The sequence below is a fragment of the Mus caroli genome, unplaced genomic scaffold (assembly GCF_978045245.1).
Source record: "Mus caroli unplaced genomic scaffold, Mus_caroli_1 scaffold_20, whole genome shotgun sequence".
NCBI lineage: Eukaryota > Metazoa > Chordata > Mammalia > Rodentia > Muridae > Mus > Mus caroli.
The window spans coordinates 729,809-754,174 of NW_028227275.1; the positions used below are offsets into that span (position 1 = coordinate 729,809).

At 38.4% G+C, this 24,366-nt stretch overlaps 1 protein-coding gene across 2 annotated transcripts in view; it reads left to right on the forward strand.

Moving 5' to 3' along the window:
- Cacul1 (CDK2 associated cullin domain 1) overlaps positions 1-24,366 on the forward strand; it is a 61,351-nt gene that overhangs the window by 27,999 nt on the left and 8,986 nt on the right. The window contains exons 4-7 of one of the 2 annotated variants that reach the window (XM_085834088.1): positions 9,843-9,938; positions 14,071-14,173; positions 19,800-19,889; positions 23,025-23,163. In XM_085834088.1, coding sequence (XP_085690214.1) covers positions 9,843-9,938; positions 14,071-14,173; positions 19,800-19,889; positions 23,025-23,163 — 428 coding nt within the window. The remainder of the gene's footprint in view (positions 1-9,842; positions 9,939-14,070; positions 14,174-19,799; positions 19,890-23,024; positions 23,164-24,366) is intronic. The other variant, XM_085834089.1, reaches the window with a different exon arrangement.

The following is a 24,366-nucleotide window of genomic DNA, read 5'->3' on the forward strand; positions in this document are numbered from 1 at the left end:
GTTACAGTCTCTCTCTCTCTCTCTCTCTCTCTCTCTCTCTCTCTCTCTCTCTCTCTCTCTCTCTCTCATGGATACCCATGCACATGAGGTTACAGTCTCTGTCTCTGTCTCTCTCTCTCTCTCACACACACACACACACACACACACACACACACACATATCCTCCCTCCTTCCCTCCCTCCCTACCTTAAAAGAAATTTACCTGGTTACCTTTCTTCCTAGACCTCAAGCAAAATAGATATCATTACCATTAGTAACTCTTTTACTTGTGAATTCTTCTGAAGGCTTTTAACTGAAGCAGTTACCTTCAGAAAGTCCTTCTTATAGGAGAATTTGCCAGTGAGACAATCTAATCTAACCCTGAGCCATTTCCACAAGTGCTCATTCAGACAGTGGTTTTAATGTTCATCATGAGCCTCTGAGGGTAGAGACTTCTCCTTAACCTGTTTCATTGCAGGCTTAGCATGATCTTAGGTCCTCAGACAGATTCAGAAGTGACATTCTGTAAGTTGCTAGAAAGCACATATCTGTAGTACAGTTGAGATTTTTAAAGCATCTGCTTGTTCAGTTGAGACAGATAGAAGGACAAGCAGATACTACCTACATTTGCTTATTACCAGAATATGTAGAATATATTTATATAGATTATCTTTTTAAAAACGGTTTTAAAAAGGCCCCTTACTTCTGAGACATCTCTTTTTGCTCCTATAGATCATAGATTATGTTATTTTTTAAGGTTTGTTTTGAGACAGCTATGTGCTTGTTTAAAAAGATAGGGGAAATTTTCCTTTAAGAAATAAATCCTTAGGAACTAACTGGAACTGTTCAGCTGTTCAGCTGTTCAGAATGCTTGCTGTTCTTCAAAGGACCTAGCATGACCAGTCCTTAGAACTCAGTTCACCTGATATACCCACTAGATAGAGTAACTCTGGAGGCCCTTAAACTTGTTCAAGGCTCTGCTAAGTACAAGCTTTCTACTGTGTATAATTTCCCCTGTAATTTTGTTGACATTTGCAATGATAATGCAAGCAGTGGTGGGTCAAATTGTACATGTGTGAATTAGAAAATAAAGCAACCAATCTCACTTGGGAATGTCCTATATGATAGGGTATGATTGACACATGTATACCACTGGGGATGCAGAGGCAGAGGAGGGTCCATGCAAGTTTCAGACCAGTCTGGTCTATGTACAGTCTTCAAAAAGAACTGTAAAAATTACTCAATTTTTTGAATTGCGACTTTGGGGTACTAAAATACCCTGTATTAAAAGGTATGTACTTTAAGAACTTCGGTACTTGTACAGTGTCTGAATGTACTATCTACTTATTCAGTCCCCATACTATAATAGTCTAAAAGATAGAAGACAGGTTCATAAGCATGTTTGTCTACAAGAAGGTGACTGCAAAGAATTCCATTTCCTACATTGCCTTTGTTTTTTAATCTTCATAGTAGCTGTGGTGGGTTGAATAAGAATGGCTCCTATATGCTCCTATAGTTGAGTGCTTAAATATACACCAGACTACAGTCGGAATGTTGAGAAAACTACCCTTCTCTATGGAACACTTGAAGAACAAACTGAATAAGAGACCTAGGTACTTGAAATGAGTCAGCAGTTAGATCTGTGTAACTCACTGTTTTCCTGGGACCAGTGTGCAGAGGTAACAAATAATGTGGATTAAGGACTCATTCAAAATAAGAAGATAAACTAGACTTCATATAGTATTTAATGCACCCATTGATACTTTCATGTGTTTGAATTCTCATTGCAACAAATTTTCAAGGAATTGCTGTTTGCTAATGAAAATGAAAGAATATTAGTTGTGGCATGAAAAGGCATACACTTCTCCCCATCTCCATTTATAAATTTCTGACATTAAATTTTCTTACTTTGGGCTGGAGAAATGGCTCAGCAATTAAGAATACTAACTACTCTTCCAGAGGTCCTGAGTTCAGTTCCCAGCAGCCACACGGTGGCTCACAACCATCTGTAATGGAATCTGATGTTCTCTTCTCATGTGTCTGGAGACAGTTACAGTGTACTCACATACATAAAATAAATGAATCTTAAAAAACAATTTTTTCTTCCTTAACTTCAAAACATACAACAATTGATTAAGTATTGAAACAGATGGAAGAATCTAGCTACGTTCGTTCTATTAAGTTGTAAGAGATTTGTTAAAATGTCAAAATAATTACTAAAGTTACTTAAATAAATTTGGATTTGTTTTGGAAGATTATTTTTCCTGAAAGTATGTTTAGGTGTAATGACTTTATTATTATGTTAGGACAAATTAATATGCATTTTAAAATATGCAAATTGTTAAGAGCTTCCATTTTATTTAGAATATAGAAATATATATATATATATATAAACATATATAATTATTGGGGTTAGGAGAAGGTATATACCTTTTTCTTTTTCTTTTCTTTTTTTTTTTGGTTCTTTTGAGACAGGGTTTCTCTGTGTAGCCCTGGCTGTCCTGGAACTCACTCTGTAGACCAGGTTGGTCTTGAACTCAGAAATCTGCCTGCCTTTGCCTCCCAAGTGCTGGGATTAAAGGGGTGTGCCACCACTGCCTGGCTGGTAATATACCTTTTCATGCCACAACAAATACTCTTTTTCAGAAGCTTTGCAAATGGCAAATACAAGGAATGATAATTATGCCTCAGACCGTATTCTAGGACTAAGGCACTAAATGTTGATATCACTTAGAATATGGTTGTCAACTTTTTATACATCAAATGTTAGATGTTCGTAGTTACATTTCTTTTCTTTTTTTTTTTTTCAGATATTCTCTTTATTTACATTTCAAATGCTATCTCAAAAGTTCCCTATACCCCTGCCTCCCCTGTCCTGCTCTCCTACCCACCCACTCCCACATCTTGGCCCTGGCGTTCCCCTGTACTGGGGCCTATAAAGTTTGCAAGACCAAGGGGCCTATCTTCCCAATGATGGCCGACTAGACCATCTTCTGCTACATATACAGCTAGAGACACGAGCTCTGGGGGTACTGGTTAGTTCATATTGTTGTTCCACCTATAGGGTTGCAGACCCCTTCAGCTCCTTGAGTACTTTCTCTAGCTCCTCCATTGGGGGCCCTGTGTTCCATCCCATAGATGACTGTGAGCATCTACTTCTGTATTTGCCAGGCACTGGCATAGCCTCACAAGAGACAGCTATATCAGGGTCCCTTCAGCATAATCTTGCTGGCTTATGCAATAGTGTCTGGGTTTGGTGGCTGATTATGGGATGGCTCCCCAGGTGGGGTAGTCTCTGGATGGTTCATCCTTTTGTCTTAGCTCCAAACTTTGTCTCTGTAACTCCTTCCATGGGTGTTTTGTTCCCTATTCTAAGAAGGAATGAAGTATCCACACTTTGGTCTTTGTTCTTCTTGATTTTCTTGTGTTTTGCAAATTGTATCTTGGGTATTCTAAGTTTCTGGGCTAATATCCACTTATCAGTGAGTGCCTGTTTGGTTGTGTTTTCCTGTAATTCTTTAAGGGATTTTTGTGTTTCCTCTTTAAGGACTTCTACCAGTTTAGCAATGTTTTTCTGTGATTCTTTAAGGACTTCTACCTGTTTAGCAGTGTTCTCCTGTATTTATTTGAGTTATTAAAGCCCATCTTGATGTCCTCTACCATCATCATGAGATATGATTTTGAATCCGAATCTTGCTTTTTGGGTGTGTTGGGGTATCCAGAACTGGCTGAGGTAGGAGTACTGGATTCTGATGATGGTGAGCAGTCTTGGTTTCTATTGGTAAGATTCTTGCATTTGCCTTTTGCCATCTGGTACTCTCTGGTGTTAGTTGTTATGGTTGTCTCTGGCTGGAGCCTGCTCCTCCTGTGATTGTGTTAGCCTGTCAGCTGTCCTGGGAGTCCAGCTCTCTTCTGAGTCTCAGTGGTTGGAGTACTCTCCTCTTGCAGGGAAGGTGCACAGCGGTCTGGCATTCAGACCTGCCTCCTGGCTGAAGATGAAGGCCCGAAATAGGGCCTGTCCCAGAAGATGGGTTGCCTCTGCAGTCTGTGTGCTCACCTGCACAGACTGGTTTCCGAGGGACCCAAGACACAAGATGGTTCCCTAGCCTGCTCTGGAGGTCAGAGCCCTCCCAGGTGGTCACCTCTCCTCTGGTGGGGAAGGTGCCAGGATGTCTGCAGCCCGAAGCGGGGCGGGGGTGGGGGGGTCTGTCCCAGAAGCTCTGTCGCTTCTGAAGTCTGCTTGCTCACCTGCTCTGGGGGGTCAAAGCCCTCCTCTGGTGGGGAAAGTTCCCAGATGTCTGCAGCCAAAAACAGGGCCTGTCCCAGAAGCTGGGCCACTTCTGCAGTCTGTACTCTCACCTGCGCAGACTGGTCTCAGAGGGTCCCAGGAGACAAGATGGCTCTCTCACCTGCTCTGGGGGGTTCATAGTTATATTTCTAAGAAAATGTTTAATGAAAATTATTCAACTTTATTCTTTCCCTGGAAGCCAGAATTTTAAACAAATGTGTACTGTATCTGGTGAACATCATGCAATAGACCTTTTTTCAAAGCTGTGTCTTAACTTTTAAACCTAATTTGTTTTATCATAGCAATATACCAGCTTCCTAAAACACAATAAAGAAAAAAGGGTTATATAATGGTACATAATGTAACAAAATCTTAGGATGTTGCTGATTGGATAATGTTATCAAAAATGTTCTTTTTTTATCAAAGACCTCTACATCCATGTTGACTTTATTGCAAAACATGCTCCCTTTTTTATTTGTTTGTTTATTGTATAGCAAAGAAGGTCAACCCTGGAGTAAAAATGCTTTCAGCTGCTTTTATACTATGGATGGTTTCAGGAACACTAAGCCTTTGCTCTTTACAGTAATGCACAATGAAGTGACAGTGATTTGGCTGCAGCAGAAGAGACTAGACTCATGGCAGAATAGTAGCTAATAGACTCTTGATAGCAGCAAATATGTAAGAAATATGTGTTACTGGTGTGTGTGCTGGTGTACTTTTGAAGACCTTAGTGATGGAGGAAACCATATTGAATAGCCTTTGCTATTTGACCTACCTATGCTCAGAGGCTTTTGTATTATGCAGAGCTGAAGTTCTTCTGCTCTTTGTCCTTAACTCTGCTATCTGATGCCTAAAATAAATAGCTCAGAAGTTAACTTGCTTTCTAGAGCTTCTACCAAAACCTTTCTAAGTCTCATTCTTCTTGGTGAGCTTTTAGCTTCCCTCAAAATGGCTCCATTCCCCTTTTTTTGCTGTACAAACACCCTGCTTCTTCTGTTCTTGACACACCATACAATTCACAACCCTTGGTTTTATGTCTCTTGAAAACTGAAGGGCTTGTTCTTTGGACCCTCATCTGTGAAGCCCATTTCCTCTAGTCTGCAATGCCTGTGAAGCTCATTGTGCCTAATGTAGTCTGCTTCTGCTCACCCACCATGTTTGTACAAATGAATATTTCCTGCTGTGTTTAAGTCACAGTGCTTTTCATTTCCTACTTGGGCAATACCCAAGGGTACTAGTAGGTGCTGAACATTTTATTTGTAGGCTTTAACTTTTCACAGTTCCTTAATCAGCTTTGAGCTTGGCAATAAAGTAGATTTTGTTGGGAGCTAGTATGTCTAAACACCATTGTTAACCAAGTCACCCATCTTAAAAATGTCTGTAATTTGACTTTAGAGATTGGACATGATTTGGTGAGTAGTTTACTAAATACACCTTGCTGTCTGGGCTCTAGATGTTTAAGAGGTGGAGTGTCCTCTGTTGATAAAGTCCAGTTTTATTTGTTTTTGAACTGCACATTCTCACTTGTTGCCCAGGCCGTTCTCAGTCTCCTACAGGGGCTCTTCACTGCACCTTTACTAATTCCAGATAGAAAAGTATTTGCTGTAGCCCACATAAAACTAAAGGCTTTTTGGAGCCTTCAGGCTTAAAGATTTATCGTTTATTATTTTCATGTGTATTTGTGCATCCACATGAGTTTATGTGCTTTATATGGGTACAGGACCCTATGGCAGCAAGAAGACAGCATCAGATCCCTGTGAACTGTCATGCATGAACTGGAACTCAATCCTGGTTCCCTATAAGAGCAGTAGTTGCTCTTAACTACTGAACCATCTCTTCAGCCCCATCTTCAGTTATTTAAATAGTGCAAATGGTTCCGGAGGCCAAAATGTTTAAGATGCAATACAATAAAACTTACTCCCAAGATAGATTACAGATTGATATTCACATGTGTATAGAGAGCTATCATATTCTTATTTCTACAAGCAATGTATTTTTCGGAAGGATAGAAAATAATTGTGGTTTCAGGGAGTAGGAAGTTAACTTAAAACACTAAACCCATTTGAACTGACTAAAATTTTAAACTAAATAAGGAGGGAGCTGAGGGTTTAGCTATGGGTTCTGTCCAAAGCACCTGCACTACTTCCCCTAAAAATTGCAAGAATTTAGAATAATTACTTTTTTTCCTGCAGCTTGTTTCTTCCTTTTTGATATGATGGATTATTTTTCCAATTAATGTTCAAGCCAAATAATACCATTTTGGAATAGTGAAACTCAACTAGGCATCGTTTTTCTCAGTGGGGACCAGAGTTTATTGTAAAGAGGAACAGTTTGATTAGGATTTTCAAAGTGACATTTATTTCTAGTTTCCTGGAATAGATGGAGTTTATTTTCTCAGACTGTCATAATTTATAGTCTAGTCATTTCAAAGGTTTTGAGTAAATGCAACATGAAATGTGGAAGTAAAAAAGTTAAGTGTTCTGACATTTGATTTAGCACAAAAAGTACTTTTTAATACTCCTAACCTTTGAGGCTTCGGGACTTTGTAAAGGAATAAGGAGTTCAATTGTATTTATTCTCTCTGCTGTTAAATGTGCCTTTTGATCAGTGTTCATGTTTTTTAACACTTAGACGGTGTCCTTTTATGAAAATGAAAAAAATATTTTAATGTAATAGCTTTTCAAACTTTTTTCTTCAATATGGGTAGAATTTACTTCTTTGAGTGCTGAATATCATTTCCTAAGTTCTTTGAAGCTGCGTTGAGGAAGATGGTGTATACCAGTCTGTTCATTAAGGGTAGTTAGGCTTGCTTGTAATGCAAGCCATTTCTCATAAGTTCTCTGGTTGGCAAAGATTGCTTTTTAAAATATGAGTGGATTTTTCTAAGTGTTAGGCACATGGCTGCTCTGCACCCTTGCTCATATATAGTTTTACAGTATGTGTCTTTTTTCAAAGCGGTTCCAGATTTTCTCTTATTTTTGCCACATTCTCAGAAATAGCATAGTGTGAGTATTGCTCCTTAGCATAGAAATTGAAATTCAAACTGATGCATTAGTTGCTCAGTATCCTAGAACCTTGATAATACTAAAGTAAAAATTTAGATTTAAACAGTGCTAGGTTAGATTTAGATGTTGTAAAGTTTAGATTTCCAAAGACCCTGCTTTTGAAAAATATACCTCTCCCTGTGTCCTGTATTCTAGGCATTGTAGTTAGATTGGAGAAGAGCAGGTAAGGTACAGATTGTTGCCTCAGGGGCTTGCAGTTAGTAGCAGAGATTACTCAGTAGGAGCAGTAAGTGGTTTGCTCCACTGAAGGGCTGTGGAACTCAGATGTTTTGAGAAAGTGACAAAACTTGAAGGAAAAGAGCAAGTCTGGTGAGGCGTGGGTAGAGAGATGTTTGGGCAGACAAAACAACACTGATTCTACTTGGGATTGGTTAGTTGGTCCATGCACTGAGCTGGGTTGTGTATAAGAAAGAAGGTGTAGGCTGTGGAATCAGAAGTAGACAATGTGCTTTAAATTGAGAGGTGTGAACTTAAGAAAAAAGATGGTAGTGGGGATTTTGGAGTACTAAGAAGTTGCTGGAATCTGATTGAGTCTTAGTGCTTACTAGCTTGGGATCATACTCAAATGGTTAAATATTTCTGAGCTGTTTCCCTCTTATGTATGATAGAGACAACTTTTATTCCACAGGTAGTTAGAAAGACTAGGAAAAGAAATGGGAAGATAAACACCAGACCTTTAAGTACTCTGTAATGAAAGATGAAGTAGAGTTAGTTCCCAGCATATATTCCAAGCTCCTAGGTAGAAGTCAAAGCATTATGAGGTATAAGAACATTCAACATTTCTCAAATAGCTTAAGACACAGCTTGTATAATTTTACTTAGTTTATGTGTATGTCTCTGTATATGAGTGGATGGGTACCTGAAGAGGCCAGTAGAGGGCTGGAATCCTTGGTTCTGGAATTACAGGTTGTGAGCTGCTTGATAGGGGTTCTGGGATCGAAACTCAGGTCTTCTGGGAGAACAGCAAGCACTCTTAACCACTGAGCCATTTCTCCAGCCCCCTAATTTTATATGGTTGAACTTGGTACTAAGGAGTCTTAGTGTCGTAGAACGTGAAAGCATGATGTTATCTTTAAGGTCTGGTTGTCAGGTGATGAAGTTTCCAAAGAACAGACCTTAAAGTGGAATGTTTTGTTTTTATATTTTATACTTTCCCATTCCCCAACACTGTGGCTCAGGAATTTTTAGTTCATGTATCTTATCATTTGCTAATATTTTAATCCCTTTAAATTTAATATTTTTAAATTTAATAATTTAAATTTATTTAATTATAATTTATAATTTAATTATCATTTGCTAAAATTTAATCTTTTTAAATTTAATTGATAATTTTAATCTGTTTTATTTAGGCTTCTTTAATGTTAAATTAATTTAAAGAATAAAATAAAATAGTACATGGATATAGTTTTGTAAAACATATCATCTTATGGTACTACAACAAAATACCATAGACTGGGCAGTTTAAGTTATCTCTTATATCGGTTTGGAAGCGGAGAAGTTTCCAGATTGAGGTTCTGGCTTATGGGTTCCTGGTGAAGATTCCTCCTGGATTGCAGATGAAACATTCTCACCAAAGCCTTCTCTGTGCCACATTTTGATAGCAAAGATTTAGAAACCCTTTGTCTCTTTAAGGGCATGGTCTTGCAGGATGTGGGGCCATGCCCTTATGACTTCATGGAATTTTAATTACTTCCTTACTTCAGTTATAGCTATACTGGGAGACAAGACATGTTCAGTCAACGTACAGTAAATTTGGAGAGGTTCCTTAGTGAATTTGTGACTTAGTATTTTGTAGGAGTGAGTGAAGTTAGATGTGCATTATAATGTACTTCAGTCTAGACCTGCAGGTATATGTGAATCATTGGAGTCCTTACTTCTCTTGTTGACAGTTGGTTAACTAGAGAAGCTGTTTATAATGGAGATAAAATTTAAAAATGTATTAGCCACTCTAATAGTGTCTTAAAAGATTGGTTTATTTTATTTTATACTTGTCAATGCTTTACTTCATTGTATGTTTGTATACTACATGATACAGTGCTTGTGGAGGCCAGAAGATAGTATTGGATTCCCTAGAACCAAAGGTTCAGGTGGTTGTCAGCTACCATGTGGGTGTTGGAAGCTGAACCTTGGTTCTTTTGTAAGAGAAGCAAGCATGCTTAACTGCTTGACATCAATTCAGCCTCTCTGGTAGTGTCTAGAGCCTGCTTTACTTACTTGAATTCTGTCCCCCCTAATTCCAGGTCCTAATATGGTTTGATTCCTTTAAGAAGTATCTCTAATTCAGTGGTGATTTATTAAAATCATACTTTTTAGCTAATATGTTAAAGCCATATAGTTTTTAAAAGTGACTAAAGTGTCATAGAATAGACTTTGGAACAAAAAATCTGAACTGACTTTAGAGTATAAGTACCTCCCCCATCTTAGGTTCTTTCTGAGTTTGTATTGCAGGGGTTGAAGAAGTACTTTCAGCTGGTTTCCCAGAGTACTTACGTTGATATTCTTTCTCACAGGCCAGCCCTCCAGACCTCTATATTGAAAGATTTAATATAGCTCTGGGACAGTATATGGGAGCATTGCAGAGCATCGTGCCTCTTTTCATATATATGGTAAGTTAGAGCTCTGTCACCCTTTCTTTCCCAAACCATGCAAGGTTAATTGTGTTCTGTTTTTATTTACTATAGTTATAATTTCTTTTCCCATTCCTGAGTCAGTTTACAGATGGGTGTGTTTATGAATATGGCGTCTAATTCACCACCTTATTCTTACAGCACATCTAAGTGGAATAAGCCAGAAATTGGAGGTGAGAAAGCTAGAAGGGCATTTCTTCTCCATCCCTCCCACAATTTTCTTTTATTAAATTTGTTCTTTAACAGTTTCATACATGTATATAATACATTCTGCTTGAGTTTTTCTCTAACCCTCTCTTCCTCTGTGCTGTCCCCCACCCCCCCCCCCCCCCCCCAGTATCCCCACAGGTCTCATTCCTATGTACTTGCTGAGAGGAGACCTTTAAATCCTGTCAGGAAGGAGAGCATTAGATGATGAAAGCTTGAAACACCTTTGTTCAGAAAAATACCCAAAACAAAAGTAGATGGGGAACATTGTAGGAAATTTGTAAAATACTAGACACAGATTTATTGTCTTTGATAATTAACTTTTATGGATTAATTAGAAAAAAGTCAGCAATACTATGTTTTGTCTGGTATGAATTAGATAGTTCACAGAATACACACACACACACATATATGTATATAATCATAAAAAAGGAAAAATATGCCATTGTTAAATGTAACTTACAATTACTTTTAAATTACTTTTTAAAAAGTGCTTGGAAATACTCTTGATGAATCTGTAAAAGAAACAGACCTATAATTTAGAGTAGAAATGAATTGCTAAAATTGCCTTGAAAGACTCAGATTTTTTGTATAAAATTTCTCAAGTTCATAAATAGATATAAACACTAAGTGTATATATACACATATATGTGTATATACATATATATATATATATATATATATATATATATATATGCACGTGCATACATACATTTTAATAGCAGAACATTGGACATATTTGTATTGTCATCAGTTGGGGATTGTTTTAACAATTTATGGAAAACAAGAAAATACACAGTTAATACCGTGGCATGTTTCTATATTTTTGTGGAGAAATGTCTCCTAGGTCCTAACATTAGGGTAAAAGTGCCAGGTACCAAGGTACAACCAGTAAGTAGTACTCAGTGGTGAGAGGAGTGGTTCCCATGCAAGGAGTGTTTCAAAACAAGTGTATCATGTCATTTTCTCTATAGAATGGAACCTATAAAGCTAAAACACAGGATCAGCTCTGGAAGGCTTTAACCCATTGGCATAGCTGTAGTTTTTAACCAAGGGTTTGCATCTTATTTTTAGTTTCCCCTTAAAAAAAAAAAACAAACAACAAAAAACAAACAGAGGGAAATACTGCTGAACTAAGAGAGTGAGTGAAAATTTGTTTTCATTCCCTTTGTGTTTTCTACTGTTGGTCATTGAGTTAGCATTTAAAACACGAACACATTTAACAGTTTCAGATTTTTATTTGTTTTCCTAGTCAGGTGGATTTTGGTAAGAAAGTGAAAAGTTGATTCAAAGTGACTCTGGTAAATAAGGAATGGCAGTCCATCTTGTAACAGACCTTGAGAGTAGGCAGTTCCCAGGTATGCTGGGAATTAGGGTTTCTGTTTTATAACTTGCTGTACACCATAGAATTATCTTTTATTGGATATAAATGAAGAACTTTTCCTTTAATCTGCTTGTGGTTAGCTGTAAGGAGCCGCCCTCACATTGGCCATTACAAGATGGCGCTGATGGCACTGGCACCTGTGTAAACAAACCATCTGCACATGCGCTGGGGTAGTTTCCCACCCCATGTGCTCTGCCTTCCCCGTGACGACAACTCCGGCCAATGGGCTGCAGCCAATCAGGGAGCGACACGTCCGAGGTGGAGGACAGTCCTCCATAAAAGGGACGGGTTTTCGCCATTCAGGGGATCTCTCTCTCTCTCTCTCTGGCTCCCTCTCTGGCTCTCTTCGCCACTGGCTCCTGATGGGGTAAGCAATAAAGCTTGTGCTGCAGAAGATTCCGGTTGCCCTGAGCGTGTTCTTACCAGGGGGACAAAAAAGCTCGCAATAAATGGTGCCGAAACCCGGGAGCTACTGCATCAAGGGGAAGGAGCGGTTAATGAAGTGTTCCCGGAAAACAGACTGTTGAGAAGGATCCGGTGTGGATTCAGAACTCTTCAGCTGGGGAACTGTGGTAATGAAGTGTTCCCGCAAAACAGACTGTTGAGAAGGATCCGGCATGGGTTCAGAACTCTTCAGCTGGGGAACGGAGCAGAACCAGAACTGTGGGGATGGGACGCGCGTTACAGCTTTACAAGAATGAAGACAACCCATTTTGGATACCAGAAAGACTCACCCGAAAAATCCAGACTGACCAAGGGAATCCTGATGTCCCTCATCGTGGTGATGCCCAGGGCGACAACAACAAAGGGAGAGCAGCATTGGGAGATACAGAATTGGACGGCTAAATTTGAACAGACCCTTCAAAAATTGAGACTTGCCCCACGCACTTGGACCTGTCCCTGACCTAAGGACTATCTTTTCAACATTTTCCTTCTTTAAAGAATGGGTGGGGGTGGAATTATTTGGAGCTGTTCTTTGCTGTGGATTAGTGTTGCTTCTCTGATTGGTCTGTAAGCTTAAGGCCCAAACTAGGAGAGACATGGTGGTTATTTCCCAGGCGCTTGCAGCACTAGAACATAGTGTTTCCCCTGATAATATGGTTATCTATGCTTAAGCAATAGGTCGCTGGCCACTCAGCTCTTGCACCCCACGAGGCTCTAGTCTCATTGCACGGGATAGAGTGAGTGTGCTTCAGCAGCCCGAGAGAGTTGCACGGCTAAGCACTGCAGTAGAAGGGCTCTGCGGCATATATGAGCCTATTCTAGGGAGACATGTCATCTTTCAAGAAGGTTGAGTGTCCAAGTGTCCTTACCCCAGGAAAAACGACACGGGAGCGGACCAAGACCCCTTCAGGTGATGAGCCTGGGAGGAGGTTTTGTGTAAAGCCCCTATTTTGCACACTGGGGATTTGACCTCTATCTCCACTCTCATTAGAATGGGTGGCCTATTGCTCTTAAATAAAAGAAAAGGGGGAGATGTAAGGAGCCGCCCTCACATTGGCCATTACAAGATGGCGCTGATGGCACTGGCACCTGTGTAAACAAACCATCTGCACATGCGCTGGGGTAGTTTCCCACCCCATGTGCTCTGCCTTCCCCGTGACGACAACTCCGGCCGATGGGCTGCAGCCAATCAGGGAGCGACACGTCCGAGGTGGAGGACAGTCCTCCATAAAAGGGACGGGTTTTCGCCATTCAGGGGATCTCTCTCTCTCTCTCTCTGGCTCCCTCTCTGGCTCTCTTCGCCACTGGCTCCTGATGGGGTAAGCAATAAAGCTTGTGCTGCAGAAGATTCCGGTTGCCCTGAGCGTGTTCTTACCAGGGGGACAAAAAAGCTTGCAATAGTTAGCCTGATTAGGGTATCTGCTTCTGAGCAGAGATGGTATCTAGAATTTGGTACAGTGGCCATTACTGAGGGGCATGTATAAAGAGACTTTTCCTAGTGGCTTCCACTACTTGCTTGCCCTAAGCTTTGGATGCTGAGGAGTACCTTTCTTGAGTCTTCCTGCATTGCCTTTTGATGCTGGTGATGAGCTTGTTTTTTGTTTTTAAAGATTTATTTATTTATGATGCATATAGTGTTATGCCTGTGTGTATGCCTTCAGGCCAGAAGAGGGCACCAGATCTCATTATAAATGGTTATGAGCCACTATGTGATTGCTATGAATTGAAATCAGAACCTTTGGAAGAGAAGTCAGTGCTCTTAACCTCTGAGCCATCTCTCCAGCCCTGGGGATGAACTCTTAAAGGCATGGCACACAGCATTGCTCTGTACTGTTTCCATATTATTGTGAAGTTAATAATTGGATCTTTCAACCTCATGCCAAGAAAACCTGTGACTAGGAATGGCTGGGTTTTGCAGTTTGCAGGGCTTTTTTATTTTATTATTATTTTATTAGTCAATATATTTATTCATTCTCTAAAACAGTATATTTATTCATTCTCTAAAACTCTCCTATTCATGCGAGTGATTACTTTTCCCTATTGATATATAAAAACTTATTTACTTTTTTTTTTCAGAATAAGTTTTACATAGAAACTAAGCTTAACAGAGACTTAAAAGATGACCTTATAAAACTGTTTACGGAACATGTTGCAGAGAAGCACATTTACAGCCTAATGCGTAAGTATACTTTTACTTTCTTTGGGGGTGAGACAGCAGTAGCCATGGTCTCCTTTTTCCTTTTTCCCTTCCTTCTCCAGCTCACTCTTACTCTTTTCTTTCATCTGAGAACACTGTCTCTAAACTCCAATATTGACATCTCTAGAGCCAGAGAGCAGGAAGTTAAGTCTACCTCAGTCTATAGAGAGAGACATGATTGAAACTGGTTTAACAGTCACCTACTGTTCTGGGCCACTTAGGCAGCTCATTTATTGGACAGTGTTCTTGGCCTATTCTGTGTTGCCACGCCTTCCCTGAGCAGGAGTATGATGAGGAGGGTCACATGTCACCAGTGACTTCTGAAAGAGCACTCGGTGTCTGTGAAGGCGAGCACAGGCTCTCTTTGGTTCTGTTAGTCTAGTGTGGCTGCTATTTACCATGTTAGCAAGTTGCTAGCTTCCTGTGGATTAGCATCTGTAAAATATTTACTATGGTTGTTTAGATAGCTAATTAAGATCCAGGTTCCAAGCTCATTCAGTCTTCCCCAGTCCCTGGCATTATTTCCTCCCTTAAGAGTCTCCCTCTCCTGAGTAGACACCAGGCAAACCATCACTGGTCACTAAGCACCTTCAGAAGCTCGTGTTTTGGTCAGTATTCAGCAAGGCAGTCTTTCATATTCTGTAACTAATGTGGATTGTAGTTTATATTTTATTGAAAACTTTTAGTTGTAATTAGTTGCTGCCACACAGAGGTTTTACTGAAATTTACAAAGTAATTGTTTTAAAGCTTGACCACAAGCTCTTGTTTTCACTTTTGCTTTTAAATGAAGACAAGGATTTATATACTGGGCCGGTTCACTTTTGCAAGGTACAGTTTTCACACAATAATGTAGATTCAATTGACATCATACTCCCAGAGAGTCCAGAGTCCAAAATAGGAGAACCATAAGTTTGGATTCTAACATGCATTATTTTTAAGACTGGTCAGATACTTACATAAGATTTTTATACATTAATTCTGAGATATTCCACTTACTTTGGTTTTGAGAGAGGGTCTTGCTCTCTCAAACCAAGGCTGGCGTGGAAGTTTAAGAAATCCTCCTGCCTGAGCTTCCCAAGTGCAGATGGTAGAGGTGTACTATTATACCAGCTTCTAGCCATTGGTTATAGCATTGAATACTGACGTTGTTTTTAGGTTCCTAAAGCACATTTTCTTCTTTGTTAAAATTCCATAGAGAAATGCTACATCTGGTAGAATGTATTTCCTTTCTAAATATGTCTTTATACTGTTAATAATTTGGAAGTCAACTTTATTGGACACATAGGAAGAATATTGAAGAGAATTTTGTACTTAGATTGGGTAAGAGTACTTCCTAGTTTGGATTTCTCATAAAATTGATATTTAAAGGCAGATATATCCTTTTCCCAGCAAATGGAAAAAAAAAAACCTTAAGTTTTTATATGTTGGATAAAACTAAACGCATTAGATATTTATCGAACAGTTACTAGGTGTTACACTAACAATGGAGGACACAGAGAGTGACTGCTAGTCACACTGGTTTTGGTCCCAGGAGAGGAAGCCTTATTAAATGTTTTAACAGTTGCATAGGTGATCATCACAAAGATTTTTAAGCAGATAATATACACAGTTTACATGTAACAGGACCTGTTCTAGATTCTTTACAAGTATTTAAAGTATTACATTTTATGACACTGTAGGATAAGTGGTCATTACCATAGAAATTGAGTCAGAGAGATAAAAATAAAGTCCGAAAAAAAAAAAAATCCAAGGGGCTGCAGGGCTCAGTAGTTAAGAGTACTGACTGCTCTGCCAGAGGTCCTGTGCTCAATTCCCAGCAACCACATAGTGGCTCACAACCATCTGTAATGGGATCCAATGCACTCTTCTAATGTGTCTGAAGACAGCTGCAGTGTACTCATATAAATAAAAAACAAATCTTAAAAAAAAAATAAAGTCCAAACATTAGTTTCTCAGGGTTTGTGTCTTGGCTGTAGTGGCTACAACAAAGCAAGTAAGTATACCCAGTCTCTGTAATGTCTAAAAGTCTGAGCATTAGTTTCCTTTGGCTTTTACACATCTGGACATGCTGCAATTCCATTTACTGTCATTCAGATACCGTGGCTTTAGCCAGCAGCATCTTAGTTACCTGCAGTCTGGAATGAGCTTAGTGAGGTGATATGAACCAACTGGGGCTTTCTATTGGTGGCTTACATGATTCAGACATTAGTGTGGTTTTTAGTTTCCTCCAACAGTGAATGTTCCAAGATTCAGAAAGTAGCAACTTGGAAACTATAAATGTCTAAAGTCCTGGACTCAGAAAAGAATTCTTGCATTCTACTGGGTAAGCAGTCACAGAACCTAGGCTCCTGGGGGTAGATCATGTATCCCCATTTCTCAATGGGAGGTGTTTCAAACTAGTCTGGAGTCCATATCTTAAACTTAGTAAGCCAAGGCAGAATGATCTTGTGTGCCAAAACCAAATTGGTTTTCAATGCCCTCATGCTCATAAATTAATGTTTTGTGAATATTAATGTTGAGTGTCGTCATTGTAGGTGAGGCTAGTTTTCCCTCAGTGCTGTGAATGCTCATGTGTCCTTAGAAAATAAACTGACTTACGGTTTTGACTCATAACAAAATTACTTTCCCTACAAATTAGTTTTCACCTTGAATTAAACTGAAAGCATAGCTAGGAGGTTTTACATTAATTAAAGTATTGCTTGGTGCTCTACTGAGCAGATCTGACAATCAAATGTAGCAATTAAGCTGGACATTTCCAGAGAAAGTATAATGTGTTGACTTTTGCAGTTAAAGTTTACTTTGCAGAGTCAAATAATGGTACCTAAATTTTCTTAGTTTTAAACCCTTGTAGTTTGGCACTTTTTGAATTCATGTAGTTTTAGTTTTCATTTCCAGACCAAATTACTAAAACGATCCTTTGGACAATGAAGACAGTAAGATGGCTCCGTATGTCAGGTTGCTGTAGAGTAAATGGAGGGAAGTAGCTTTTGTAAGTTATCTTCTGACCTCCACACATGCAGTGTAGCATTGATGCATGTATATGTAGCACACATACACACACAATATAAATAAATATAATGAAAATGTGCATCATCATAGCACCAAGGAACATTTGAAACATCAGAGGAGCTCAGGACCCACCAAGATACTTAAGACTTTAATATTATAATATTAGGACTAGACATTTGCCCCTAGGCTTGGCACCCTATGATTGATATACATCTGGGAGAAACAGGCTTGTTGAAGGACACGGCTCTTTAATACATGGCTTTCAGAAGAAACCGCTTACTAAGATGATACTTTTCTAGTACCAGTTCCTATTTGAAGGTGGAACATGTACAGGGGCTATAGGGAGTATGATTTTACAGCTTCTTCTGCCATTAGCTAGCTCTGTGATTTTTAGATAGGGGTGTGTGTGTGTGTGTGTGTGTGTGTGTGTGTGTGTGTGTGTATGTTCTATAGGGGTCGTTGCTCATCTAGTTTGCAAATAAAGATGACAAAGACTAGCTCTTACTGGGTTCAGTAACCACCCCCCCCAACCCACCCCCCAAACACACACCCATTGCATCCTAAGCAGGTCCCAGTTCCGTAGGGGGAAAAAGCTGGAAAATGCTTTAAATTTAAATACTTTATGAAAAGAGTTTCAGGAAGAAGGAATGTTAGCAAATTACTAAAATAACATATCAACTCTTAATAATCCTTTACAAGTTGGAGGTTTTATTTTGCTTTATTGAGATACGGAGTCTCTTGTAGCTCAGGCTGGCCCAACTCTCAAAGATAACCTTGAACTTCTGATTTCCCTTTCACCTTCCTGGTTTCTGTGGTGCTGGGGATCAAATCCAGGACTTTGTACATGATAGGTAGGTAGGTAAGCACTACCAAACTGAGCCATGTCCCAGCTTCTAGTAATATTTATTTTTGAATATAATTATTTACAGTTAGTTCATCCCAAATTGTTCATACCCATTTCATAAGTTTCATGTGTCTTTAGAATTTGCCGTTTCTTCATAGCTGTCAGGTTGACATAGAAATTATGGTAGGGGCTGTTGGCAGAGATTAGGACTTAGCCACAGTTTGAGTATGTAGTTAAGCATGAAGGCCTCAGGCATTGGTCAAAAAAAAAAAAAAAATAGAATAAAACAAGCATTTACATTTGGAGTGCATGCTGAACACCTAAGGCTTTCAGGATATAGACATTCATTTAGAAATTCAGAGTTTAAACACTATATTTTAGAGTATCATGATTTGTAAGTTTCCATTTATCATCTTTAAAATTTGTCACTCAAAATTAAATTTGTTATCTGTGGATGATGAGATGGGAAGAATAAACGAATCAGCCTGTAACCTTTGTTAGTAAATCTCATGGAAGTTCCTATGCCTGAAGTTACCTAATCCTTGAAGGAAGAAGATACTTCCATTTTATACAGGAAAACAGTTAGGTACAAATCTAGTTTATATAAAATTCCACTATTTAGTTTTCTTCTTCCTTTCTTTTTTCCCCCCCTTTTCCCTCTTTTGGTTTGAATAGTAAGACAGTGGGTGTTTTGTTTTTGTCTTTTGCCTTTTGTTTTTGTTTTTTAATCTTAGAGATTAGAAATGAACTATTTTAGGGCAGTAGCACTTGCTCTGTTCAATAAAGTTATTAGTGTCTGTTAATGATACAATCTAGAAGTGCTATTAAAATAATTACTTGTTTTAAAAACGAAGGAAATGTAGTAGGTAATATAAAAGAAAGCTAACTTTGCTCACAGTTAAAAGTCAGAGTTAGCTTTGTCGTTACCACAGTTAGGTGAATTGTCATCTTCTCTGGCCTTTTGTGTAGGAAGGATTTTTTTTTTTCCCCAAGAAGATGGAGCTATGGGATTTCCAAAAGTAGGCTTGGATACAGTTAATAAATTTGCTGTTGGTTGAGCATCCCTAATCTGCAAATCCAGAATGCTCAGAAATCTATATTTATTTTGTTTTCGAGAGGGAGGGTGTCCAGTATGTAGTTATGACTGACCTATAACTCAGAAAGAGCAGGATTAAAGGCTTATAACCAACATTTCCAGCTGAATTCTGTAGTACTTTGAGCATGACAGAAATTGGAGTATTTCAGATTTGTTGCATTTAGGGATGCTCGAGGCTTCATTTGAAGAAAGAAGGGTCAGGTGTCATTCATTTTCTTCCCACTTAGGCATGTTGATACTTCCTGAGTGCCCTAGAGCTGTTGCTTTAGAAGGCTTCACTTTTCTCAGACTCCCCTCTCTCCACTGCTTTGCTTATTACTGCTGTAGTAACCAGTGCAGACTCTTGTTCTATTGAGTGCTGTGCTACAGGCTGTGTAATCTTTTGTGTGTAAGCTCTTGCTCTGTCTTGTGCTGCTCTTTTCTTGTGGTATTTACTCATTCAGCCTTAGAAATACTAATAGAACTTTTACTGTTAGCAAGTGTTACATGCTTTTTTTCTTTTTTTCTTTTATTTTTCATTTGTGTTTATTTTTTCTTTCTTTTTTCCTCTTCTGATATTTTTCCCCTTTTTCTTCTTTTCTTTTCTTTCTTTTTTCTTTTTTTCTTTTTCTTTTTTCTTTTTTTTTTTTTTTTTTACCTGTTTTTTCTTCTTATTCCAGCTTTACTTTTAGAAGCCCAGTCAACACCATTTCAGGTCACACCTTCAACTATGGCAAATATTGTGAAAGGCCTGTACACTCTCAGACCAGGTAAACACCTGTCATTTCTGTTGGGATTGGGCTTGTGTTTCTATTTATTACAGCCTTATCCAAGAGGGCAGTTGTCTTTACATGCTTCATGAGGCTAAATGACAATTGGGATTACAGTAGCAGAAATCCTGGAATTCAAATCAAAGTGAAATGTTGGTTTAGGACTCACTTGGAACTATTTTCTATCAGTAAAAAGCATCTGCTTTGGTTTTTATATCACCTTAAGAGAGATCCACAAAATAATTGGCTGGATACATTTACTGGGTGTGGTGGTGACACTTGCAAGTGCCATCCTTTGTGGTGCTGAGGCAGGAGTGTAGAGTCTAGGGCCAGCCTGAAGGCTGCATACCTAGCTGTTGCAGAACAAAGCATGAAAAATGAAAAGAAAAATATTTTGTCATAGTTTTGGCTTTGTTGTTATGCAGTTCCTTCATTTCACACTGTAAATATGCATAGGAATACACACTCAAATTATGTTTTCTAGTACATTACATACAGGCAAGGGATCCAGAACAGTTGATAAAGGGAACATACATAAACAGTGCTTTTACTTATAAGCAAGACCTGTAAATGACTTAGTGTGCCTATTGCATAGCAAACTTATGGCTAGATGCAAAGAAATCCAAAGAGCCCTGTAGTTGTCTTCCTGTTATCTAGCCATTTACAACATGCCCATAGGGGAAGTTTTAGACATCTCAGGGCAAAACATTGTCCTACAATCAGTTAACACAAAGGATGCTTTTTTAAAAAACAAACAAAAAACCCACCCAAAACAGAAATTACTATTCTGTGAAATTTTGATATCTAGAGATTCAAAGAAATAAAATGTGAGTGAAGTCTGTTTACCATAGTAATACCAGTCGTCAACATTTTTAGCTGTACTTACTCACCACTTGAATTTGATTATTTTAATGAACTCATAACTGATGGTAATTAACTTAAAAGACACTTTAAAATTTGGCTTGCTAAAATAAGAACAAAGTGAAACTGGTATTAAGGAAGTAGATCCAAGAAATAGTCTTTTTCTGAGGCCACTATAAAATGATCAGTGACATGTAGAGTGTTCCTGTTTATGTAACTTTGGCTTTGGTCTTAAGCTCTATTCTTTGTTACTTTTAACAAATCATTTGTATAAAATAATTATATAAAGTTACAAAAATATTTTATTACATGTTCTAGTAAGCTGGTATTTTTCTTCTAGTTTTTCTAATATTTGAATTTCATTTTTATAGTGTTATTAAAATGCCTCATGAATATTTCTTGTATACTAGGTTATAAATGATGTTTTTCTTTTATGTTGGAAGTCTTCCCAGTGTAATATGACAAAATCTGCCTTTATTAGCCATGACCTTTTACACATGCAGCAAAATTGCAGAATAAAGCTATTATCACTGTGGGTAGAAGAAAAATGTAGGTGCCTGTTTATCTAAATGCTGTTTTATGCAGGTTGGGTTCTTGTAATAGGATTTATACCCCTTGTGAAGAAAATTCTGTGTTTGAGAATTGTTCTTTTCAAAAGGTGAATTTTATCACAGGCTAACCTTTTGCTGCCCTAGGCGCTTTCAGAGATGTTATTAAACATGTTTTGACATTTCCATGTCTTGGCAGTGCCCATTATGTACCTGGACTAGTAAAATTCTAGGCACCTGACAGATAAAGGTTGGAATATTTCAAAGCTGAATTTTAAATGTAGACGTGTCTTCTGTCACAGGTGTCCTCGATAATGTTAGCCTTTCTGTGCCACAGTTGAGTCACCTTGGGAGGTTTTCAACCTTAGATTCCTGCCCCAACCCACTGGCAATTTGGAGGACTTAGCATTAATGCTAAATTTTCATCAGAGTTTTTAGAAACTCAACTGGAACCAGCTTCAGCCATCTTACCCTGCTTCTTTTCAGCTACTGTACACACTTTTGTTTCTTATCTTTATTTTAATAACTAGAAATCACACCAACTGGTGGAAGGATTGGCTTCTGTGCCTTAGATGATTGGCTAGTCATTACCCAGAAGACCCTAATGACTTTCTAAAACCACATGCCAGAGGGGCACACCACTGAGAGCATTTGCCATTATGCTGTGCAAGGGAGGTGTAGGCTGGGTTGCTCCACTTCCTACACTGCATGTTTCCTTAAACTTAGCTCTTCTCCAATTGGACATTTTCCCCCTACTTTTTAACTCTTCATTGGCCCACCACTATGTGGCATCAAAACTGTGGCCATTTCAGATTGCAGCTTTTCAAGTGGCTTATGGGCTTACAGAGCATTGGCATGTTCATGGTTTTCCAGTATAAACAGCCACACTGTTTACAGAGGAATCTTGAAAGCCTTAACCTGAGACATTTGAAAAGGCTGAGCGGTGCTCATGGAAAACCTAGTCAGGAAGGCGAGGGAGACATCAGTGCCATCCCTGAGTGGAGGACCGGTGTGCATATGTGCTTTACTTTGCATAGTAAAATGTAGTATTTACAAGCTTTTTTAATTCTCTGTGTCTTTTTTTCTTCAAAATTATCCATTCCTATGTTTTACTCATCCCTGAACCTGACATTTTTGTCATGTCTGTTAAACATATATTCCTACCTCTCCTTGCTTTTTTATTTTCTATAGATTATTCTTTTGGTCTCTTCATGATCATGCAGTTTTCCTTACCTTTACTGTTTTGCTCCCTCTCCCACATGGGGTTATAATTCAACCAGGATTGAGAAGATTTTTATTTCTAAAGCATCTGCTGGTTCTCTGCCTCCTTGCCTTCTGAAGTGTGGTCTGGGCTGCTTTGTTGTTTGATTAGTGAGCTCCTAGAGCTGGGGTTGCCCTCAGGCTGCTCCTCTCCACATCCTCTTCCACTGGAATTGCCTAGTTATCTCACTTATGTTTGCCTACATCTTTAGAAATTTTTTGAAATATTTACTAAAAAGTTACGGATTCCATTTTCTTGAATCAATCATGTAAAAATGTCCATTTTCTTTATAATTTTAGATATAATTTTGTATAATACATACAAAAATATTTTTGTATGTTCACCAAAACAGGGCTATACTAGGTTTTATTATTTGGTTTAATTCAACTTTTTGTTATTTAAATAAGAAGCTTGTTTGTCTTATTTAAATTATTTCCTTGATGAATCATTTGTTTTCCTTGACAGAATGGGTTCAGATGGCTCCGACATTGTTTTCTAAGTTTATTCCAAACATTCTTCCCCCGGCTGTGGAGTCTGAACTTTCTGAGTACGCTGCCCAAGATCAAAAGCTTCAAAGAGAACTTATACAGAACGGTTTTACCAGGCAAGTGGGCTTTTTCTTAGTGACGATTTCCCATTTCTCTAGGCTTCTAGCCTGGCCTGGCATGCTGCTGAACATCTTGGGCAGAGGAGTCGCTGAGAGCCAGGCCTGCAGGCTCCTTACTGTGGTGGAAGCTGCTCGTTTCTGTTTGCATTGTGGAGAATGGGCAGTTAGATGGACACGTCTCTTCCGGCTTGGAGTTTCTAACATTAATCTTGAGCACAACAAAAACATTATTGAAACATTACAAAGAATTACTATGCATTTTCCCACTAAAATGTCTTTCATGTTTTCTCTAAATCTAAATGTTCTTTAAAAGTAGAGTATCTCTTTATAAATGTTCAGAAAGTTTGCTTCCCTTGCTCTTGGTATATAGGCTTTATTTTTCTAAAATGTTTGCAATTTCTTATTATACCCATATCACAGAAAAATCTGGAAAAGTACAGTTCTTTTTTCTTTTTTTTTTGTTTTAATATTTAAATTTAAATGAATTAATATAAAAGTCAGGAAACAGTTGTTCAAGGATACACTAGTAACTTATGTTTTCATATTTTTTGTGTTTAGCTATCTCACCTATCTTCTGGTATCTGAATACCTAATATTGAGGAAACTCTTTTATAAATAAGACAGGAATGGACATTCTTCTAAACAATTCTGAGACTAAACTGAATTTCAAGGAATCAAAAATCCAGAAAAACAACAATATCCTCCCCCCCCCCCCAAGACAAAAAAACAAACAAAAAACCAACCTTTACCTGTGTCACTTCATCTATTTTGGTTAAGAAAAGTTTTGTAATTGTTGTTCAGTATTCTTTGTTGGTCCGCAGATGAGATTTTATGGCTTTTTTCTTTTGTTTTGTCATTATAACATCTTGTAGTCATGAGGTAGTAGAGGCACTGAGACATCTACTGGCCATTCACTTCCCTCCCTAACAGCTTATACCAGAAATGTCAGTGCAGAGGGGTGGTGCTTCAAATGTGAGTGGATGGCTTTTCTCTTTGAGATTGAGGACTCATGTATCTCCCAATATTACTAACTAGAGTATTTATGCACAGAGTGAAGCTACTACTGTTATATTTTTGACAATTTCATGGCTGTCTTTAATGCATCTTAATCATAGCCATCTTCCCATTATCTGCCATATTTCTCAGTATATCTCCTTTTCAACTTCATATCCTCTTTGCCTTTTTGTTTTGTTTTAATAA